General features: G+C 37.0%; 1 protein-coding gene across 1 annotated transcript in view; it reads left to right on the plus strand.

The window, feature by feature from the left end:
* Positions 1-19,718, plus strand: part of LOC108673816 (protein king tubby 1) — a 54,048-nt gene extending 34,330 nt beyond the window's left edge. The window contains exons 5-12 of the mRNA XM_018161690.2: positions 4,662-4,880; positions 7,555-7,636; positions 7,862-7,961; positions 8,849-9,052; positions 10,705-10,929; positions 12,607-12,724; positions 18,045-18,197; positions 19,432-19,718. Coding sequence (XP_018017179.2) covers positions 4,662-4,880; positions 7,555-7,636; positions 7,862-7,961; positions 8,849-9,052; positions 10,705-10,929; positions 12,607-12,724; positions 18,045-18,197; positions 19,432-19,565 — 1,235 coding nt within the window. The 3' untranslated portion in view covers positions 19,566-19,718. The remainder of the gene's footprint in view (positions 1-4,661; positions 4,881-7,554; positions 7,637-7,861; positions 7,962-8,848; positions 9,053-10,704; positions 10,930-12,606; positions 12,725-18,044; positions 18,198-19,431) is intronic.
* The last annotated feature ends 3,874 nt before the right edge of the window (positions 19,719-23,592 follow it).

Here is a 23,592-nt window from a genome sequence, read left to right on the forward strand (position 1 = left end):
TGTTACTGTTTCCAGCACTTGATTGAACAAAATTTAGATTTACTACAAATGCGATTAGCGGAAATAATCAAAGGAAAATAAGCTGCTCATTGAGGTGCGTTCGAAGGTGCTTCCAAAAGTTCGTGGAAAATGGATACATCTGAAAATCATATGAAAAGAATATGATGCCAATGTACCAGAACGATCCTGTATCAATGTTTTATAACGTGTTCTCACATGAACCCTTAAATTATTGTTACAAACGCGGAGCGCTGTTTTAAGAACAACTCTTCCTGCAACTTGGCATCTGCCGAAATCGAGGCCAGGTCAAATAACAAATTCATAGTGGCTTGGGTGAAGAACAGCCAAATCGTTGACTATCTGGAACGAGTTTATGGTTAAAGTGACTCAAATAAATCAGCATACAAATGCATTTGTCAGTCGTTCCAGAAGCGGGGATGAAAGATGGCTCCACCAGTACAATTCCTAGGACAAAACTTAATCGAAGGAGGGGCTGTTCAGGGGAGGAAGTGCGTCCGGCAACGAAAAATCTGAGCGTTCAAGAGAAAAGATTTTCTGGGATGCTGAGGGCATCTTATTAGTTGATTCCCTCGGAAAAAGAGCAATATTGCAGCTGTTTAATATGAAGAAATTTTGATATAAAATTTCCAAGAAAATCGCTGAAACGCATCTTGGGAAGCAGCATGGGCGCACATGCACTCTTCCACCACGACAATGCACCCTCACAAGGCGCTCGGCAGAAATGAGCTTGCCACGCGAATTTCGAAAGGAAATCATTCGGCATCAGTTTCCATCAACTGAAGATGGAAGAATCATAACCCAGTTTCCATCAACTGGAGATGGAAGAATCATTACCCAGTTTCCATCAACTGAAGATGGAAGAATCACTACCAGTTTCCATCAACTGGAGATGGAAGAATCATAACCCAGTTTCCATCAACTGAATATGGAAGAATCATAAACCAGTTTCCAACAATTGAAGCAGCAAAGAGAGCAGGCAAATATGGTTCAAACCGCATGGCTCTGAATTTTACACCGATGGACTTAATGGCTGCTATCAGAGTTCACAGTTTATTTCAAGTTTATCGACCTAGATAAGCATACATATGAAAATAAAACTTATGGCTATGATTTTTTTTCAAACTATTGTTTTTCCACGAATTTTTTGAAGCCACCTCATACACGAAGTGATTGTAAAGTGTTTTTCCCTTGTTTAAACAGTTTTTGCTCTAAAACTTATGATCACTTATTGGTCTCTTCTACAGAGACAGGATATAACGCATTTAAATAGTCAGGTCTGCTTTTATTACTTCCAACTCATTCATGCTTGATCTATCATCCGCATTTTACCTGCTATAGTTGTGTTTAAACTTGAATTATGTCGTTATTCCGAGGCAAGACTACATTCGTTTCGATTTCCGTTAGTCCACTTTTTAACGTCCATTTTTTATTGTTACTTATCGTCAACACGCGTCCTGCAAGATTAAATTACAGCACTGAAATTAAATATAAATATTTGGAGTTCATCGCAGAGCTAAATTTGATTTTTTAGTATTAAATAACTAATGGAATCTATTGTCACAGAAACTTTTGATTATTTAATTTGCTTCGGTTTTTTAGAAAGCTCTATGGCGTGTTTTTCTGACTTTCCAAAGGCCGAGTATCCTATTGTTACCATTAAATTAGGCTAGACTATAGTGAAATTATTTTAATACAACAGAAACTGACATATGTTCAGATAATTACTCCTAATTTTAGTCCTAAACAAATTACAATTATGGTACATTGGTTCAGTTTACTTATTTATAGTTTGTAAATTGCTTAATTAAAAATATTATAAACATCATCACTGCTTGGTGGCATAAACGTACGATTGCGCTACGCAGGATGCCAGATATTGTTAAACTTATCGAATAATAATATTTATTTATTAATTGTTTGTGTATTAATTGTTAGCTTTCCGAACGTAGCGTTTTTAATGAGATGTCAATTTAGTTCCCTTTCTTGTCTAGGGTAATTCACTATATAGGGCTTTGATGTTTCGCTCGGGGTAATTACCGACGTCGGGCAAAGCTCGCGTTGTTTGGTGTTTTCAAACACTAGACGAATTTAAGGGGATTTACCCTAAGATTAACCCCATGTCTGTTTGAAGAAAACTTCTTCCAATATTAATGAAGCTCACGTTCATCAAGTGTAGGAACAATGAAACGTGCACTCCTTTACTCTACATTGTGAAAAATATTTCCTTTGTTATTGATTATTTCATGTCTAAATTACAAATTATTGGAGAAGTTCGTAGCTACTATAGAACTGATTGATTGATTACAACTTGATTACAACATTGATTTTTTATGCTACACGAGTCGGTGCCCCTGGCCACTAGTTCTTTCATTGAAATTATGATTAGCGTCGAGTCCAGATGACTTCATGCTGAGCTAGGAGTGTTCAATAGCTGTGTTCATGCTGAGCTAGGAGTGTTCAATAGCAGTGCTCATGCTGAGCTAGGAGTGTTCAATAGCAGTGTTCATGCTGAGCTAGGAGTGTTCAATAGCAGTGTTCATGCTGAGCCAGGAATGTTCAATGGCAGTGCTCATGCTGAGCCAGGAATGTTCAATAGCAGTGTTCATGCTGAGCTAGGAGTGTTCAATAGCAGTGTTCATGCTGAGCTAGGAGTGTTCAATAGCACTGTTCATGCTGAGCCAGGAGTGTTCAATAGCAGCGTTCATGCTGGGCTAGGAGTGTTCAATAGCAGTGTTCATGCTTAGCCGGGAAAAAATTGAATCAGAATCGCATGAAGGATGAAATCGGCCTTCCATGTATCATTGTATCAAAGACTCGCCTAATAACGGCAGTTAATAGACTACTTATATAAGATTATAGAATATGAATAGACGAGATTTAACAGACTGTTAGGTATATCTGAAACACATGTTAAAACCTGATTTGCTACCAAATCTCTTAAGTTAATTTAAACTTCGACAATTTGGCCTGCATGTCTAAGAAGCGCGCAAGAAATGTCGTAACTTTATAGGAATGTTGGAACTGTATAAGAATGTCGTAAACACGCTAGGAATGTTGTAACTGCCTGCCTGAGAAACACGCTAGGAATGTTGTAACTGCATGCCTGGGAAACACGCTTGGAATGTTGTAACTGCATGCCTGGGAAACACGCTATGAATGTTGTAACTGCATGCCTGGGAAACACGCTAGGAATGTTGTAACTGCATGCCTGGGAAACACGCTAGGAATGTTGTAACTGCATGCCTGGGAAACACGCTAGGAATGTTGTAACTGCATGCCAGGGAAACACGTTAGGAATGTTGTAACTGCATGCCTGGGAAACACGCTCGACTGAAGTATGGGTTTGTAAGGCCAGATAATTAGTTAAACCTGCAGAAAAAAAGCGTCATTGGCATCAATGATGAATTGTTCGTGCCGCGCAGGCTGTCATAACATTCCTCGTAGGCCTCTAATGAACGGAGCGTCGATGAGTTAAAGCTGCTTCGCTAGTGATATATTCCCAACCATCAATCAATTGAAAATAGATCAACAATCAATCGTTAATTGTCGTCTTCTAAAATACTCTGTTCATGATAAGTGTTTGCAGCAGCATTAACACAAAATTAACACACATTTACTAGATATATTTTTGTCAAGCCCCTAAAAAACTAAGCGTTATTTGGTCACGAAATTGTCGGTTTCCGATTGCAAATTTGATGCGCACCAAAATAATTTTTTAGTTATATAAGATTGAATATTTTTTTACTGTACTTGAGTGCAGTCAAAATATGTGCTTAATATGTGGCGCAACGAAGGTTGAAAAAGAATATATGGGTTAACATTAACGAGTTTATTGCCACTGACGATCGCTCGTTGTTGGTTTTTGTATTTTTCAAATAAAATACTAAATATCGTGAATAACCTCACTTGTAATAAATTTAGCGCTATTAATAGCTATTGACCGAGTGCAACGTTCTGGTCTCCACTTCACGCATTGATGTTCCGCTGCTTCTGACTGTGAAAATTTCAAATCTGTAGAAAGAAACCTATTTTTCGAGTAAAGATTAATAATCAAATGGTATTCCAAATTTATTGCTTGGATAAATTGGCTGATGACTTGATTTATTAATTTAATTTCCAAGATACTTTCTACTATATTAATTCGAATGCCAGAAACTTTCCTGTTGGACACAAATTATGCTCTTTCTGGCTATCAGATTTCAAATTTTATACCAATAATTGTAGTACAAGTTTATAACATTGGAAAATTGTATAAGATCGCATCGGTAATAAACATGACAAAAATCTCCCTGTGAATCAGATACAATTTTTAATAGCCAACATTGAAATTGTCTTTCCACGCAGATCGAGTGAAGTGCTCTGCATATCAATTTTGTTTCATGAACGAAAAAACCTAGTAACCAGACGCTTTTAGTGATATTAACTATTCGGAATTCGATCCATTTTCCAAACCCATGTTCCTAATCAGGTTATAAACAGTTTAATTTAACTATATTAGAAGAAGTTATAATATAACTTATATAAGACAATAATTCATTATTAGACAAAACTTCATTATAAGACAAAACTTCATTCATTTATTCATATTATTCTCTCATATAAATAAAAATGATCTGCAAAATATCCTTCTCTTACCGCAGGCTATGACGGTCCGCTGCAGCTGGCCATGACAGAAGGCCAGAGCCCTGACGCGGTGGCCGCTGCAGTGGACGTACCCCCACAGGCCGCTAAGAACCTCAGCCGCAAGAACCAAACTCCGGTCCGCGCGCAGCCCGGCAAGCCCCAACTCAAAGCCCAGCTCAGCCAGAGCGACTCGGTGGGCTCTGGACTGGGTGGCGTCAGAAGAGGCGTATCACAAGGTTCGCTGTTTAGAACATGTTTAGTGCTAGATGGTGTACTACAGTTTTATGCAGGAGTCAAATAATAACATCTTGTGTTCAGATTATGAAGCAAAGGTCGCGTCATGGTATAGCGACGTCTATATATATAGGAAAATCCATGCGCATATTGATTTGGTCAATTTAAGTATAATAAATCTTACAATGTGACCCGATTTTATGCATGGGAACGCGGTAAAACTGGTTAAATTGTTTAATTGAATTAGGTACGGTACTTAAAATTTTATATTGCAGATAAGTATTGATTCTGATAATTTCCTCCTAATCATATCTTAAGAGTCATGAAACACGTTACCGGACGTTAATTTTCAGCAGAGAAGCAACTTGGGTTCTAACCTGGTTTTGTGCTTTGATAGTCAACGATGCTGGATATGAAATTCCTCTGCACTGAAACTCCGCATTATTATCGAATCAAACTAACGTAAGAATATAACTTAAACATTCCCGTGCGTATCGTCAGAATCATGTTTTGTTCAAGCGAAAATTTGGAGCTCATGATTTTGGAAGGTAAAATTTAACCTGACAGCTCTTTGCAACGAAATATCGCTCAGGACCGCATGCAAAACGCCTCTCGCATGGAACCTGAGAGCACATATTAATTCCTGAGCTCGCGGCGCTTACCGGAAAGCGCTTATTTCCATTACCCTTTAGTGGAATCAGGTATTTGTTTTCATTTCTCGACATCTGGAGGCTCATCTTTCCACACGCGTGGCCAGGCCTTTGAAAACTTCAGTTTTGTTTGTAGAATTCTAAAAGATTTTCTATATTTTACGGTGTTGCTCACATTCACTCCTCGTCAGCGCAGGGTGTCCGTGACGGGAATGCCCCAAGAATTTTTTGCGCTGGAAATTTCTGCACATTCGCGGGAAAAGGAAATCTCTTCTTTTGCCTCCGGACATGCGGATTTCAGTGGGATTTTTGTGCTTGAACCTCCTGGACTTTGTTTGATAATTAATTTGACCTGCAAACACGTCGGCCAATAAAAAGGAAGCTCGTTCTCTGATGTTATAATTGGACTAAAAAAGCTAATTAGCTCAGGATTTAAGAGAATAGTTGATCTCGCGTTAAGGTAATTTGAAGCATCGATGAAATATTTTCCGTGAAATATATACCTCATGTGTCGTTACCTAGATGTTTTAGGAAAAATTATTCTGTGAGCCGTGATTAACGTAATTTTTGTTTAATTTTTTTGGACAATTTTATTTATTAATAGATGTTTTATGCATATTTGATTTAATTAGAAAAGCATCAATTTGATTTCATTCCATTTAATCTTCGAGCTGATTTAAGCCTCCGAAATTGCAGTGAACATTTTTCACATTTAACGCATCGGAATTATCTCATAAGTGCAGATTCATTATTAAATAAAAACGATTCAGTGAGAGTTATTGGGCAACATGAAGCTATATAACTATTTGTTTTGCCCAAAAGATAACGTTCTGATTTTAATTGTATTAAGATATCAGGTCTAGAAAGGATTTAGTTTTCGACCGCGGAAATCGTTTTATTGTAATTTCATCATTTATTTATTGTCTTTCTTATGATACATTCTTTCCTGAAACAAACTAATTGTGAGGGTAATTTTTTTACTTGTACCCTAAAAAAACTAGTTTTCATTTTCTGTTCTGTTCAAAGAATCAAGTATTGCTTCTACGTAGCGCATAGCTCCCAAGTTAAATGCATTACCTGTAGTTGCAATACTCGAGTAAATAAATTTTTTATTTCAATACCTTACCATGAGTCATCATCTATGCTGCTAATTCCATATTTTACCAAACGTGTACACTCTCGATTTACACACGTGACTACTCCATAATTCACCCAAATACACACCCACGCTTTACCCACTTGTATTTTCCACGTGATTAATTCATACTTCACCCACGTTTTACCCACTCATCACACACATGGCTCCACCATACTTCACCCACATTTTACCCACTTATCACCCACGTGGCTACACCATACTTCACCCACATTTTACCCACTTATCACCCACGTGGCCACTCCATACTTCACCCACGTTTTTCCACTCATCACCCACGGCCACTCCATACTTCACCCACGTTTACCCACTCATCACACACGTGGCTCCACCATACTTCACCCACGTTTTACCCACTTATCACCCACGTGACTACTCCATTCTTCACCCACCTTTTACCCACTTAACACCCACGTGGCTACTCCATACTTCACCCACGTTTACCCACTTATCACCCACGAAGCTACGCCATACTTCACCCACGGTTTACCCATTTGTCACCCACGTGACTACTCCATTCTTCACCCACCTTTTACCCACTTATCACCCACGTGGCTACTCCATACTTCACCCACGTTTTACCCACTTATCACCCACGTAGCTACTCCATATTTCACCCACGTTTTAACCACTTATCACCCACGTGGCCACTCCATTCTTCACCCACATTTTATCCACTCATCACCCACGGCCACTCCATACTTCACCCACATTTTACCCACTCATCACCCACTGCCACACCAAACTTCACCCACGTTTTAACCACTTATCACCCACGTGGCCACTCCATTCTTCACCCACATTTTACCTACTCATCACCCACGGCCACTCCATACTTCACCCACAAGTCTGGCATCATTTTTCCCCCAGATGGCATCGCGAGCGACGCGTCCGTGCTCGACCTGGACGATCTAGACGCCGAGGACCAGGAGTCGACGCCCATACTCACCAGGTGAGCGGCAATGCTGTTAATTTTTTTTTATTTATTTCCCATTAAATTTTCTTCACTGAACTGAAACGCTTAAATTCAATGTCTATTGCGTTAGCCACTATAGGGTTTTAATATATAATTCTATTCCCTATTGTATTAACTAATCTCTTCATTCTTCACGCTGCTTTAAATGTTATCTCAACATGTCCCTCCACCCCTCACCTCTTCACATCCCTCCTCACCCAGCTCCCCGCTCTCCCCCGAGGACGGCTCCCCCGCGGCTGTGATCCAGCCCTCCCCCACCCCCACCCGTAGCCAGCCCACCGCCTTCGGGATCGACTCTGTGGTGAGGCTTGGTTATGGTTAAGGTTATCATCAATGCCAATATTATTGATATTTGAACACTTTTTTATTATACCCTACCAAGAAATTTTTCTAAATGCTTTAAGTTACTGAACTCAGTTAGTATTCTAAAATAATTATTTACTTGTAAATTTTTTGTGTCAGATGAACTCGCTTGTATGAGTTGAAATTCTCTCGACTGCTACACATGATGGAAATATTCTGGCATTATAGCGTCGCATTAAAAACTGCCCCAATATCATCCAAATTAATGAACGTGTTTCAAAATACCTCCTCATGCCAGTCCATTCACGTATCCTCATTACCATTCAAATTTCCCTACGTATTTAAATGGTCTATTAAGTAACCCTCTCGTCTTCACTTGTCAAACGGAAGTTTTTCGCATGCAAGAACCTTGAACGTTACCCTGCATATTAACCCTGCAAATTACCCTGCAAATTAACGTTTCTTCGGTAAAATTCATTGCGTTATTTTACGTTTCTACTCTCTCCCACTTGCCAGGACAGAAGCATTCCTCTTGCGACTGTCTTTTGTGCCCTCGCCTTACAAATTTACCTTCGTTTTTGCATTTCTATAGTCACCCGTTCGGTCCCACTTGTCAGATCGGAAGTATTTCATTTACAACAGTCTAAAGTATTCTCATCCTTCAAATTTCTTTTTGTATTCAGGATTGTAGAGCTATTTTTAGCGCATTTTCTCATTTATGGAAAAAATGCACTATTGTGCTCGCCAAGTCCGTCCGTCTGTCTGTCTGTCTGTCTATCTGTCCGTCTGTCCGTGACCTCAAGTTTTCGTCGACGAGAAAATGCGCTCTCTGTCACTCACTGCAGTGAGGACTGTTTTACATTTTTTATATACTATGCTTGCCAGGACGCAAGTATTGCAGCGGTGACGTCACTAGCTGACCCGATGATGTCAGGCCAGTCGACAAGTCAGGAGATCGAGAGGTTCTGTCTCGAGCCCGCGCCACAAGGAGTGCTCATCAAGTGCAGGATCTCGAGGGACAGGAAGGGCATGGACCGAGGACTCTACCCTACTTACTTTCTACACAGAGAGCGCGAAGATGGGAAAAAAGTTAGTATTTCTTCACTCAAATTACTAGGGTTTTTTCAGTGATCCCAAACAATCGTTTTTATGAAATTAATTTTTGTGATAAGTTAATCTTGTTCAGTAGATTACGAACTTATATAAATTGGGTATTTTTGTTTTACGTTTAAATACCGTCCATATTTACCATCTATAAATGAATATGGAAGGTATTAAGTAACTATCAGAATTTACTTCATACTTTGAAATTAAAGTTTCGAAAAGGTTTTACAAAATCATTTCTGAATGATTAAACGCTGTAGAAAAATTAAGTGCAAGGGTTATATAACTGCTTATGTATCTAAGATCAGGTATATAAATGAGCAACTTCAGACCGAGAGGGTCAAGAAGAATATTTCGTCGTCGAAGTGATGAGACGGAAATAAATTTCAGGAGGCCCATTTATACTTTCTGAGGTGTACCATGGGAAATTTCGCACAATTTTTTCAGCGGTTTTGCGGTTAAAAAATAACAACATTGCTATTGAACACTCCTAGCTCAGAACTTGACTAAATTTCAAACATGATATTCCATTCACGTAAGCAAAAGTATCTATTACACCTGCGTGAATAGTGAGAATGTAAATCGCAAGGCGGCGACGAAGTAAAGGCGAAGAATGTGAGAATCTTCGTTTTTTAAGGAAGAAATAATGTGACTGATGCCACGACGAAGTGGGTACTCGTATATAACTAACTAAGCTACGCATCGTTATAAATAGCTGAATTATGGCGCAAACTAATGATCATGTGTCATGAACTGTGAACTACTATGAAATCTTACCCGAATGGGTATTTAATAAAACTTTGCTCATTAAATATTCCTATATATATTTCAAATAAATTAAATATTTCTATTCTATATATTTATTCTATATTTCATTAAATATAGGAATATTTCTTTGAAGTGTGTTGAATATTATACGGATAAAGGTAAATGAAGTTAAAACCATTTTAACCACTCAGCAACGGCCGCTAGAATTCGCTGCCGTTTTACATTGAACTTGCATCGCACATTGAATCCTATTGCTGGGGTCACCCAGGTTCGTCCAGCCGTACTTATAGTACTTTATCGTGGACCCCAACAAAGGCTTGCAATAAAAGACACTTCCGAAACCACTCTCTTGAAATCTGTAGTTTCAAAAACTCTCCTTGACACTGTGGGCTCACATGCGGGACTGACCAGGACGGACTAAAGCAAAGACACTTCCGAAACCACTCTCTTGAAATCTGTAGTTTCAAAAACTCTCCTTGACACTGTGGGTTCACATGCGGGACTGACCAGGACGGACTAAAGCCTACAAATCTAACTTCCGCATTTCTAAACTGAAAACTAAAATTACAAAAATACAAAATTATAACATACTAAATTCTAATTCCCTAACACTATGAGCGTTAGCTTGGTTGCCACCGGTGGCGAAGCAGCTGTCAATTTTCTATGCACAGTTTTCACAAACTCTGTTCAGCGTAAGTTTGTGTTACTCACTCAATCATGAATCTTGTTCACAAACTTTCGGAAGCCGCATGCGCAGAAAATGCTTGGCTGGTGTAAACGGACCTTCACATATGCATTAAATCTCAAACCTCCTGATGAAACTTTTTTCAGTTATTATTTAGCGAAAAACGTCATTTAATTATTCACAGATATTCTTGCTGGCTGGCCGCAAACGCAAGAAGTCGACGACGTCGAATTATTTAATCAGCGCTGACCCAACCGACCTGTCCCGTGGGGGCGAGTCGTTTTGTGGCAAGTTGCGTTCGAACCTCCTAGGCACGCAGTTCACCGTCTACGACAGCGGCGACGGCGGCTGTCAGAAGAAACAGTCCGAAAAATCGCGGAACAGATTGGAGATCGCAGCAGTCGTTTATGTGAGAATAATAATACTTAAAACTTTGATATAATTGGGGGAATTAATTATTTTTAGCGCATTTTCTCATTTATAGAAAAAATGCCCTATTGTGCTCGTCATGTCCGTCCGTCGGTCTGTCCGTGACTTCACGTTTTAGTTGATTCTTAGAAAATGCGCTCTCTGTCATTCACTGCAGTGAGTACTGAGTTATATTTTATTCTGATTACTTTTGTTTTTCCTTGACTCAGTTTGTATTTAATTTACTTCTGAGAATCTTTTTCATTTGCTTATTTATGCTTTAAACACAGACTAAGATCGGTTTCATATATTTCCGGAAATCATTTTTGTTTGTCTATTTATATGTTGTTCCCCCTGACTCGGTTCATATTTCCCTTACTTCAGGTTACTGTGTTTTCTTCGCATTTTTTAATTTCTTTTGTTCACATCTTTTCATACGAGTATATGATCAAGTATCGCTATTATGTTCCATGGTTTTAGGTTTTCCCCGCTAATTTGATTTTTTTTTCACATAACCTTATCCCGTATTGTTTCTGTCCAGAATTTTTTGTGCAAATTTATATTATATTCTTCGTCTTTTAATTTTACTTGGCTGCCAGCTCCTTACAAAATTTCATTTTATGATCCCTAATAAATTTACCTAAAATCATTTAATACTTCATCATCCACTTATCAGGTTCTAGATCATACTCCATCAAAAAATTTTATTTCCATTCTTCTCGTTACTTCTGATCTATTCTGATATATGTTAATACCATTTGTTGCGGCATGTCAAATCCATGTTTGTAACTTTTAAAGCAAAACGTTGACCGACATGGACCAGTGAAGTACAATCAAGAGGTCGAATTATTCATAAAACATTTTCCAGGCTTTCAATTCTTCATGCCGATTCCCTTATACATAGTAACATAATATGTGTAACATTATGTCAAGCCCTGAACTCAGGACCTCAGCCCGCCTTTGGGCTGCTCGCTTTCGTTAATTATTTCTTTACAAGTCGTGGGCTTTATTTCTGCTAATGGTCGCCGAGAAATAAGACGCGTTACAAAACCTGGGCTGGTTTACACGGGCTGTTTATTCAGACTCAGCGAGGTTTTCTCTCTTTCTTCTCTCCTATTTACCATTGGATTCTTCAAGACAGTTTTTTGTGTAATGCTCAATCTTTTTATATTCCACACAGTGTTCTATTCGCACCTGTATTAATAAGAGCAGATAGATTTAATTCAAATGGTTCGAGTCTTTTGTGTCATTTTAATGCAATGTATGTGGAATTTGTCTTCATGTGAAATTTGTCTTCGGTAATTATTTTAGTCACTCCTAAATTGGTACAAACTGTGATCGAAAATAGATCCAGTGATGCATTAGGTGTTGTGTTTCCATTAAAACCTGATCGCTCTTTCTGCGTTAGTCTGCCGGCTTTATCAGTTCTGTACGTCGCATAACGTCAACCTTTGTTTGTGAAATATTTTGCGTCTCACTGGCACTACTCTTCGTAATATGTCTTGCGTCTTATTTCCATCAGTGCATCTGACAATGATTCATATTAATTAGCAGCCAATTACCCTTTGCGTTATTTAGCTAGTTCTTAAAATCCGTACCTCAAATAATGATGTTTCGCACTATTCAACGACTCCTTTAAATAATTATTAAACTATGACACGCTATGTCTGGCGCCCAGGAGACGAACGTGCTGGGCTTCAAAGGACCGCGGAAGATGACCATCATCCTGCCGGGGATGACAGAGGACGGCAAAAGAGTTATCTTCATGCCAGCCAACGACCAGGAAACTTTAATAGGTCAGTCTGACTCGACAATGTTTTTTTCTTGAGGTCCCAGCAGTCATTTACGCTTAATTGTCTTCGTGCCAAAAATTACTAGGTAGGCCTATACTGCACATATTTGTTCGTTTCGTGATGTCTATTCTAAAATGAGTGATTTCATCCTCTTGGGTTTTTCGTATTTTTTTGAGCGAACTTTTAATAATTGAAAGTAAAAAATGTATTTTATGTGTCATTAAAGCCGCTCTCCTGAAACCATGTTATTAAAATAACAGATAATTTAAATAAAAAATCTTTTGTGCGAAAAGTCGTGCACTTGGCCGAGCAAAATTTTACTTCTCAAATAAATTTTCCTTGTTGGAAACATGGATTTATGAAACAAAATCATGCGTCAAGAGGATTTTTTCCTTTATATTTAGCATATTTAGTAGCTGATTATACGTACTGATTTGAGTATTCACCCTTTCTACTTTTCATTTTGACTGAATATAGATAAAGATTTCTTAAAAAATAGCGCTAACTGGTAACTTTTATTTTCCACCTGAAATGTGAGTACCTCATGTTTGCGATGACGCTCCAAATATGCTTATTTCGAATTTTTGATACACGTTTTCGATATTAACAGCATTAATTACAGGTCATATCCTGATGGCCAATAATAGCGCGCCGACCATTCAGATAGCCTAACAGGTCATTAGAATGAAAAATTCATAGCAAACTAACCGGTTCGCATTGTGCGGTTCTCTCGGTGCGATAACGACTAATCACAATATCGTTTCGTTCTTACCTATATAATTTACGACTCTTAACCGTTTCTTAACTGCTTAAATCTTCTTCCAGGTTAAATCTACTTTCGTAAGCGTTCAAGTCAAATCTTTTAGGTTGCCTCGCAGGTCATTAAAATGAAAGATTCGTAGCAAAGAAAGATTCGTGACAATATCTTCTCGTTCATACGTAAAGAATTTTCCACTCATAACAGTTTCTTAACATCTTAAATCTTCTTTCAGGTGAAATCTTCTTTCGTAAACGTTCAAGTGAAATCTTTCCTAACCAACAAACAAGTTGAAGTTCGAATAAATACTTCCTCAGCCGGTAAAGAAAACTACTGTCGCATAACTATGAAGGGACAACTTTGTACGTTGCATTAAAGGTTAATCTGTTCCAAATTCGAGACAGTTGGCCACGCCTATTTTTATAGAGAAGTAAAAATGGTCGTTTTCCCGGATTCCATTAAAAGTTTGAATCCGTCTTAGTAAATTCCAAACAAAGTTTTAAAAATTACAAAATCTGATTTGTAACTCAAGCGAAATTTTTATTTTTCATTGGAAACTAATGCATCGCACAATCAAATTAGTGCAGGACATCTCATGCCATGGCAATCGTCGTTACTTTTGAATCAATTAAAGATGAGGGAATCAGATAATTCCTTTTGCTGGGGCAAGTTGCTAAGTTATACGTATTTTGCGTGTAAATAATACCCAAAGCGAAAGCTTAAAATAAACTATCAAATAATATTTTAAAATTATCTTCTTTGTGGAAAGAAATACCTTATACCACCGACCTTGTGATTGACGGATTTGTTTACGTGTGACTTAATTCCTGCTTCAATAGCATTAATTTGCCGAAAGTGTTTCCCGCCATTCGAGTTGCTCGTCTGCCTTCCTTTGTTTTGAACCCAGTGTTGCCCTGGGCTTTGGAGTGTGAGTGAGTGCTAGTGTTGCTTTTCTTTCGGGAAAAGAAATAGTAGGCTAACCCGTACAAATTGCCAATAAGAGTGAAATTCACAATTAAAAGTAATTTTCGATCATAGAATTTGTAAATTAGTGTGTTGGAGCTGATCGAAAGCGACATAGCTTTCTTTATTTATTAATTTATTTATTAGCTTCGAAAGGAAATAAATTGTTCTCGTTCAGTCGTTCTATTGGTTCGTAGATCTCGAAATAAATTCTAAGTAGGCCTACCTAAATGTTAAGGATAGACTTTCCCAAATATTCGTCGCATTCACACTTCACAGTGAATGAAAATAAACTTTCAAGGCGTGTGCCATGGAACCTGCTAAAATACTAATAAGTTTATATGAGTTGAAACCCATTTCATCTACCGTAGTAAATTATTGAGTATTCACCCTTTCTACTTTTCAAATTGTTCAAGTTTTGAATGATAATCAGTTATATAATAATATAGTTGTCTGATAATTTATCATAATGGTAACTTTGAATTCTCATCATTAAAAACCTGAAATTATGTAATTAAAAAGTGTGTCTGCCGAAATAAAATCGCTGAAAAGCAGTGCCATGGAAACGTTTGAACTATTGAACAGCGCCTGCTCCATTTTGACTGAATATTTTGCGACAAACAGGTATGTGCCATAAATATCTATATTTTTATTAATTATGTCTATGCTCCTCAATTCAATAAGTGGGAAATGTAGAAAAATATACTAACGCTAATTTTTTCGAAGCTTGACGAGTATTGTAGGAGAAGATTTTGCCGTTCAAGGGCACATCTTTACCTTGTTTGCTCATTTAAAAAACTGCTCTGCAAATAAATAGAAACAAATCAATACAAATGTATTGATTTGACCTCATTTTGGTTGGCTTAATATAGACAATGATCGCATGGTATTTTCTACATACTGGTAACCTAGTACCCTATTTACTGGATAGATAGTACCACAATGGATACGTAATACGTCATGAATAGGATGAAACAACGCATTTAATTTAAAACTTCACGGAACGATGACATTTGGAAAACATAAACAAAAAAGTATCCCCTTATGTTAGTTTGATTTTGGCTCCACGACGATGATTAACTTCACTCATTTAGCGCAATGAATCCCGAAGACCACACTGAGAAAAATGAAAATGGGTCATACTGACCGAATATTGACCCACTTTATTACCCACAGCACGAGAGTAGACGTAGCACTGATACGCCCTTTTACTTGGCCAATCTGAGTTAAGATGGCCCTCACAGCTGACAAATATTGCATTACACAGCTGACAAATATTGCATTACACAGCTGACAAATATTGCATTACACAGCTGACAAATATCGCACAGTGCAGCTGAGCAAATAAAATGCACGAAGCCTACTTCCGTTAGCCAAGATGGCCTGAGTATAATTTGATAGTTTTTGTTTTCAAAATATAAGTGGCCAGGATATCCTAGCGCATGGACAAGCATATGAGGCCTACCGTCCATTTAAAACGAAAATGGTTGATCTGCTAAATAGTATTCCTATAACGATCTGCCCCGATTTTTTTGGTTGCGTAGGTACCCATATAGGTGAGTATCTGTACGAACTAGTATTCATGTCCGACGGTGCGTAGCGGAGGTTGCGTAGCAAGCCGGTGATAGCGTAGTACGCCGGCGAGTGCGCAGTACGCCAGCGGGTGCGTAGTACGCCCGCTGGTGCGTACTGCGTAGTAGACCGGCCAAAGGTACGCCGTTGGAAGAATAGTTGGCCTTGCTTGCTGTACTCAACTGCAATTGTCAGGAGGGCTGAACGTTGCTGTAACTATATGAATTGTTATTCAACATCTTGCTGAATACATCAAACCTAAAGTTGAGGTTCTGGAAACTGTAAAAAACAAGTGAAACATTTGTATTCAAAAGCATTCATTTGTATTCACTGCCAACAAATCCCGACTATCTCGTGGACTTTTCGGATCAGTGGATATGTCGATAAATCCAAGTTTGAGTTTGCCTGAAACTAGAATGAAAATGCATTGGATTTCTTTGTAGGAGGTAGTATAAAGTGAAAGTTGTATTCTGAAGTATCCCCGTCAATTCTGTCTTGTCAGAGTCGCTGAATTGCCGCGTAAGCTTTCTACAATCGGAGCTTAGGCAGCGTCATCGTTTTGCCTTGCTAATGGGGAGCGCAAAATTTGTTTCTTTAACTTTTTATCTTTACTTGTGCTGCGTTTCACAAGTTTGTTTCTAATCCTGCACCAAATCCATAACAAATGGATTTTTAATAAAGTAATTTCTACAAAATCCTTCACAGAGGACGATATTTTACAATCTCGTTTGATCACATAATCATATCCTTTAATATTATCGGACAAAAATCCAGTCAGACACAATTAATTCTAAAAACGGATAAGTCAAGACCGAAAATGAATGTTGCTGCAATCCAGGAAGTAGGGGCATCGAGATGGACAATATTTTCCACTCTGATGTGCTGCTACGCTGGACAACGAAAAAAGGATATTATTGCTGTTTCGTTCCGTTCACTCTGTTCGAGTGAGGGTCATTTTTCAACTTCATAAATATAGTAATCCGTATGCTTGCTTTGTGAAAGCTTTCAGCGGCATAACTATAGATAACGCTATTTAGTTCACTTTAATATAACATTTTTGCCAAAGGAATGAACTTTTCACCATCTTTTCATGTTAAAGAACAATTTTTTTTTATGTGTAGTACAAAAATTTGTCAACCCTTTATCAGCCCAATTCAGGACCGATATTTGCTTTAACTGCAATGTCATTCATCACTTAATTGTTACTGCAGAGTGCTCAACTATAAAGAGTAACGTTCGATTGCAATTTTTTATCAAGAACAACTACTGACGTAAGCTAAAGATTGAAGCTTGTCTAAAGCTTTACGGTAGACTTATTTATACATACCTCAATTGGTCGCAAGTACTATGAACATCTATTTACATATAGATTATATATATCCAAGTCAACCAGAAGCTAAAAATCAGGTATTTATGAACAATTTTCTAACTCCTCATGCAGAAATTAAACAGAAAGTGTCGCAGCGTGAAGATATTATTTTCGTCCATCCTAACTAACGAAACCATGAACAAACACAGGATGTGGCTGAAGTATAGTATCGCCTCAATACACTTCCGGAATCTAACAGTGTTAAAAGCGATGATTGGTAAACGATTGAAACGCGATATGCCCTGGCCCGAAATGTGTGGCTGTTAACTTATCACAAAGGCCACATCAAGGTTTTTTTTATCGTTGTGTAATCTTGGATTCTTCGACTTTTCAAGTATCTTCAAATGTCTTCAAGTTCATAAAAAAACTAAAATTTAGGCTTATTACGATAAAAACGTAACTGATGTCCTTTTCCTTGTATATATATATATATATATATATAGTCAGATGGGGTAAGACAGGACCGAAATCACTAACAGGCATGTAGCATCTATACCATGAATAACTAAAAAATCCTAAACTTATCACAAGGTGTGGTTATGCAATGGGCTTAAAAGCTACAACTCAGACTTTTTGCATACAACACAGTTTTCTACAGCTAAACTTAATGTTTACTCATTTCCTTCAACTCTTGATGCCACAGTGCCTTTGTTTCCCTATAGAACGTTACAAGGCCAAGAACATGGAGCAGCTCATCGAGCTCCAGAACAAGACGCCCGTTTGGAACGAAGACACGCAGAGCTACGTACTCAACTTCCACGGTCGCGTAACCCAAGCTTCTGTCAAAAATTTCCAGATCGTCCATGAAGATGACGGTGAGATTCTGTGAAAACTTATATGCATCACAAAAATGATCTCTATTTTCCATCAATCAATCACAATCTCTATTTTCAATCAATCACATATTTCAATATTGTGAACTAATTTATTGGCCATCACAAAAACGATCTCTATTTTCAATCAATCAATCACAATCTCTATTTTCAATCAATCATACATTTCAATATTGTCAACTAATTTATTGGTCAATTATAGTGAAAGTACCTCACTGACGGTGGGTACAAGAAAATAACACTATTAATGGCGACAGTTGTCTTAGTTGTCTTTCACTACACCAGTACTAGTGACAGCAAATTTCAAACCGTGCATTCATACAAGCGTGTCAGTCAATGCGTGAAAGGCTTCAAAGCCCGTACTTAGACATGTCGTATTTTGTCTGCCATATAGATCAACTTGCATTTTATTTTCAAGTTATCTTGCATATATTGAGAGTTTTTAAACATTTTAACTCAGTAAATGTAATAACTGACCGCTCGCATACGCTTTTAAAACTTGGAAGTCACAAGTAACTGAATCAGCAAAACAGTTCTTTGACACGCCTACACATTTTCAAATGTTTTAATGGAGGTAAGTTCCATATTCGTATGAACTACGACTGTTACGAAGATAAGCCAAGCCTTTATAAAGCTCCGCCATCGCAATATAGTCAAAGTGAGTCCCGAGTTTTTCGATTAGCCGTAATGCTCGAGTGAATTTATGGTACGCTAAAGGTCTTATTTATAAATTTAAATATTTAAATTAAGCTGGAATATTGGGCTACGATATAATTAATAACTAAGACATTAATACGTATATGTGGTCGAAAAAATTGCGCTGGAAGTATACACTAAGAAGTAAAAAAATTAAGTAACTTTCGTTTTGTTGTTGGTTGTTTTTATTTTAATATGTACTATCGATTAATTGCGCTATTAATGCACGCATCAAGTGATTAAACAACGTAAGGCACTTCTCTATAACTTAGAGTTACAAAGCAAGCACGAAATCGTGGATCATGACTACGAAATAAGGGTTTTATTTTGGGAACATAAATCGTTCGAATAATGTTTTTGCTATAGAACTAGAACACATAATTTAGTTAAGTAAAATTTATTTTACTCGGAGTCTCATCTCATCATAATTTAGCAACATTCCTAAGGATTAGATTTTAAATACTATATTGCCATAGTAAAATGATCTGAAATGAGACTCGGTTTCGTTTGTGTGTTGCAGTGGACTACATTGTGATGCAGTTCGGGCGGGTGGCCGAGGACGTGTTCACCATGGACTATCGCTACCCTATGTGTGCCTTGCAAGCTTTCGGAATCGCTCTGTCCTCCTTTGATTCCAAACTAGCGTGTGAATAGGCTAACATAATGCTTATATATACAATACTCGTATAGTTATACACGTATGAAATAAATAGCTAAGGCATCTCTGATACTGGCCACGAAAATCACAGTGGTTTATTCTTGCTTTTACGAACGAGGTGAATTTGCGTGAGGAAGAAGTTGTACACCTTTGGGTAGGGATTTAGTAGCCTGCAGTCGCGGTAATTTGTGACATTAATTTGTATTGTCACCAATTATTCTAACAGAAAATTTCAGCGACAATTTAGCCACATTTTTCACGAGTATAACAAAAACTTTGATATGTTTTGATCAGTAATCTAACTATTAATGCGAAGTACGTAAAATTACTTACGTTTGTAAGAGGAAATCATTGTCGGTTGAACTTTTTTCTAAAAGTTATTTCACACAGTTAATCAATTCCTATTGATTCTGGTTGCGAGTTAAGCTGTGCTCATCAAAAATGATGAACAAGTTTGGTATTTGAACTTGAGTTGCTGCACTAGGATTTAATGGCACAAGAGCTCTCTACAAAATCCGTATTCAATTTAAAGTTCTTTCGAACAAATTCTTCGCCATGTATTGGGTTATTAAAACAATGTCGACACATGCTCGCGCATTTTGTATCCATTGCAGTTGTTAGAACAACAGCTCACTGGTCGTAAATCTTTTAAATAGATGGAAAATTATCTTGTAATAAATCTTGAAAAAATGTGCAAACTTGAGAATAACAGCATAATTTTCATATCTCCACATGAATTTTCTAGTAAGCTGGGCATTATGTTGCATTGTTGTTTTTCGGTTTATAGCAGGCCAATCACACTTTCATGTATATATCTATCCGTCCACTTATTCTTGTCATGTATTTTTTCAGCCGTTAATGTCCTCGTGGAGTGAATTAACGTGTCTGTGAAAACCGAGTTTTTCCATTATGTTAACACTAACTTGTTTGACCATGTGTTTCTTCAATATTTGATAATAGGATATTCATTAGCTGTTATTCATTAGGGTTATTAATTGGAGACAATTTAATAAGTTATCCATGGGGGAGAAAGTTTTCATCATCGCGTTCGGGGCTCTTGAAAGTAACACGAATAAAATCACCTGGTAACAGCTCCACTTAGTCATTATGTTTTGCCTCGCCTACTGGAACCGGAATTCAGCAAAAAACGAAAAGGAGCCCAAACTGCGACGAAATAAATTAATGATTAACTTATGTCATACTAGTTTTTCGACACCAAAGGTCACTTCAAATTTTTTTTTGTCAAAGAATGTTAATTACATGGTTAAGATACGGCCCAGCACCGACGAAGGTATTAGCGCCCCAAAAGAAATGTTTCTCCACAGTCACTGCATGAAGACTGCGCCGGATTTGCCTGTGCTTGATCAGGTTTGTAAGATTGTTCCTCAAAGCTTCATGGCGTATTTTGCTGTCCTGGAAGTTTTTAATTAGGCAAAATTTCAATCTTTTTTCTCTTTCGTCAAATTTGCGTCTTCAAATTTCCCTCATCAGGTTATAAACTCTTGCTTTATCTTCATCCCTTCAGTTATCCCATAGTCTAAAATAATTTACTGGACGCATAAAAAATGCCTTTAACTTAGAAAATTATGCAATTTATTTTTAAAGTACCTAACTTTAATTGAAAAAATTTCCACAACTTCTTTTAGCCATGCGTATGTTTATTGTTTAACGTATTGTTTGTAATTATTATTTATCATGTAAGGCCATGTTTTAGGTAGTAATATAACGATCGTGTTTTATGTATATTTTGTTTTTACTTCGAATAACAAATTCTTCATTTTTGTCCCTAAAAAAGATTCTCGTTGAAGGATATGCATGTGCAGTTTTGTTCAAATCAGACTTCTCCATTTTGAATTACTATAAATTACATTACAAACTCGTTTTTATGTTAGTAACTTTCATTCGTTCAAAGTTAGAATATTGTTAACCATTTATCAGTTCACTAATCAATGACTAGTTGCGTTGTCCGAATGTAATCCGTCCCGGCGCCCCGGATCACGAATGTAATCGTTCCGCACCTCGGCTCGTGAACTGAAATCTACACAAGCCAGGCAAAGGCTTGCCAGGAAACACGTTCGGTGAGGGAAAGATCCAGGTACGTTTGTCTGCTGAAAAAAAACTTATAAGGCGATACAAAAATGATTGAGAAAATCTGTTGTTAAAACGATAGATTTTTTTTAGCTGAAACGTTCGTAAACGGAAACGACTCGCATTTTAAAAATGACTGACAATATATATTCATATTTTTAATTTTCTTTACATCTAAGACGCTACTAAGTTCTGCCATAGCAAGAGAACCTCATAATATAATTGTACAGCTTTTGCAATTTCACAACGCTTTCTATGTATTCAAGTGAGTGTTGTTTCGAACTGTTCGTGGTGATGTATATCGTGAACTATTTAGCAAGCGAGCTCCTGCATCATTGGTATCATAGGTAGTTGTATCACTGGAGGGCATTAATGTGTCGAGTGAGCATTAATGGGTTTCTGTTACATTAATCCTTTTATTAATCCAAATCTTTTATATTTTATTAATACTGGAAGTTGCAAGTCGAGAGAAAAATATAGATTCTATGTTTTCTACGAATCGGGTTACAATCTCCCGTCACAAAATGCAGAGAATATGTTGAGGAACTTCAATATTCAAGCTTGTTAGATCAACTATGGTTGCTATGAGCTGGCCGAAAAAAATTACTCGCACTTCTTTAGTTTGAGTGGTATTATTTTTATGATCAAATCAGATATAGGGAAATCTGTTAGTATTCGAATTGATTATTAGATCACAAATGATTTTGGGGTTTTAATTTTTATTGCACGACAAGCGTGTAATGATCATGAGTATTATTCTGGTGTAGCCGTGAGAGAAAACCTCTTAACCTATTCACGAGAAAAATTGTGTAGTGAACTAGTCAATAATTTAATTAATTACTGTGAAATTTTTTGCGAGAAATTGAAAAAAAGTCCTCTCGTTGATTACTGTTCAATATTTTACATTACTTACCTACACGAATGCCGTTCACTTGACCTTGATTTCTTCTCCATGCAATAATTAATCAATAAATAAATAACTATGTTTTAGTTAGATTTTTTTTGTGCCATGTATACTTCTGATTAATTTTAATAAACTCTGCTAGTGAGCAATAATGTTTTTTTTAACTTTGTTTTGAAATGCGGATGTATAAACTCATATCAAACCTTCGGAAGGGAAATTTTGGAGTACAAAAATGTCTGAAATTTGAGTGGCCTTTGCTTTTTCAATTAAACATTTTTTTGTTTTCGATTTACCTTCCATATTAATGAAATTCTATACTATAATTTTAATTGTACTCTTGTGTGGATCGAAAATATATTTTGCACTTTGCAACTTACCACTCATCCAACATTGTTTAAACTTTGGTAAAATTTTGCACGAAATTTCTTCAGATTGAAGCATGTATTTACTGCTTAAACTTTCACGTGCCACAGATCTACAAAATGTTGGGTAACCCGATGAACTCGCATTGAAGTTGTGTTACAAGGCGCTAATTCTTAATCAGTCGCCTTTAAATAACAAAAATTGACCGTTATTTCTTCACTTATTATTTTAAACGAATGCGTGGCACTATAATATTATGTTTAGGTAACGTATTACTTCAATCAAATTTATGTACGTTTCAATCAATTTAAGCATTTTATCTGTAAGATCAAATGTTCAGATTGAGTTTATTTTGCTAGTAGTTTTTTAAGGATGTGCACGATCACCATTTGATTGCATCGTTTCATAAAAATTTAATCAATTGCATTTAATTTTATAAGAAACCTTTTTATTTTATCTTAAATAGATGGCGACGTAGACCATTCTGCCTTTTGTGAAGGGAGAGTGAAAATATTCAGGAAATTGTAGTAATTGGAGCATTTTTTGTATCAAAATTATCATAAAACCGATATTTATAGAAAACATGCTTGTTTTCAGTAATTATCCTTTTATTTTTCTTAAGTTTGTGCCTGTACTTTACTTTTCTTTGGAATTAGACCAATAATGAG

This window comes from Hyalella azteca, unplaced genomic scaffold (assembly GCF_000764305.2).
Source record: "Hyalella azteca isolate HAZT.00-mixed unplaced genomic scaffold, Hazt_2.0.2 contig7695, whole genome shotgun sequence".
NCBI lineage: Eukaryota > Metazoa > Arthropoda > Malacostraca > Amphipoda > Hyalellidae > Hyalella > Hyalella azteca.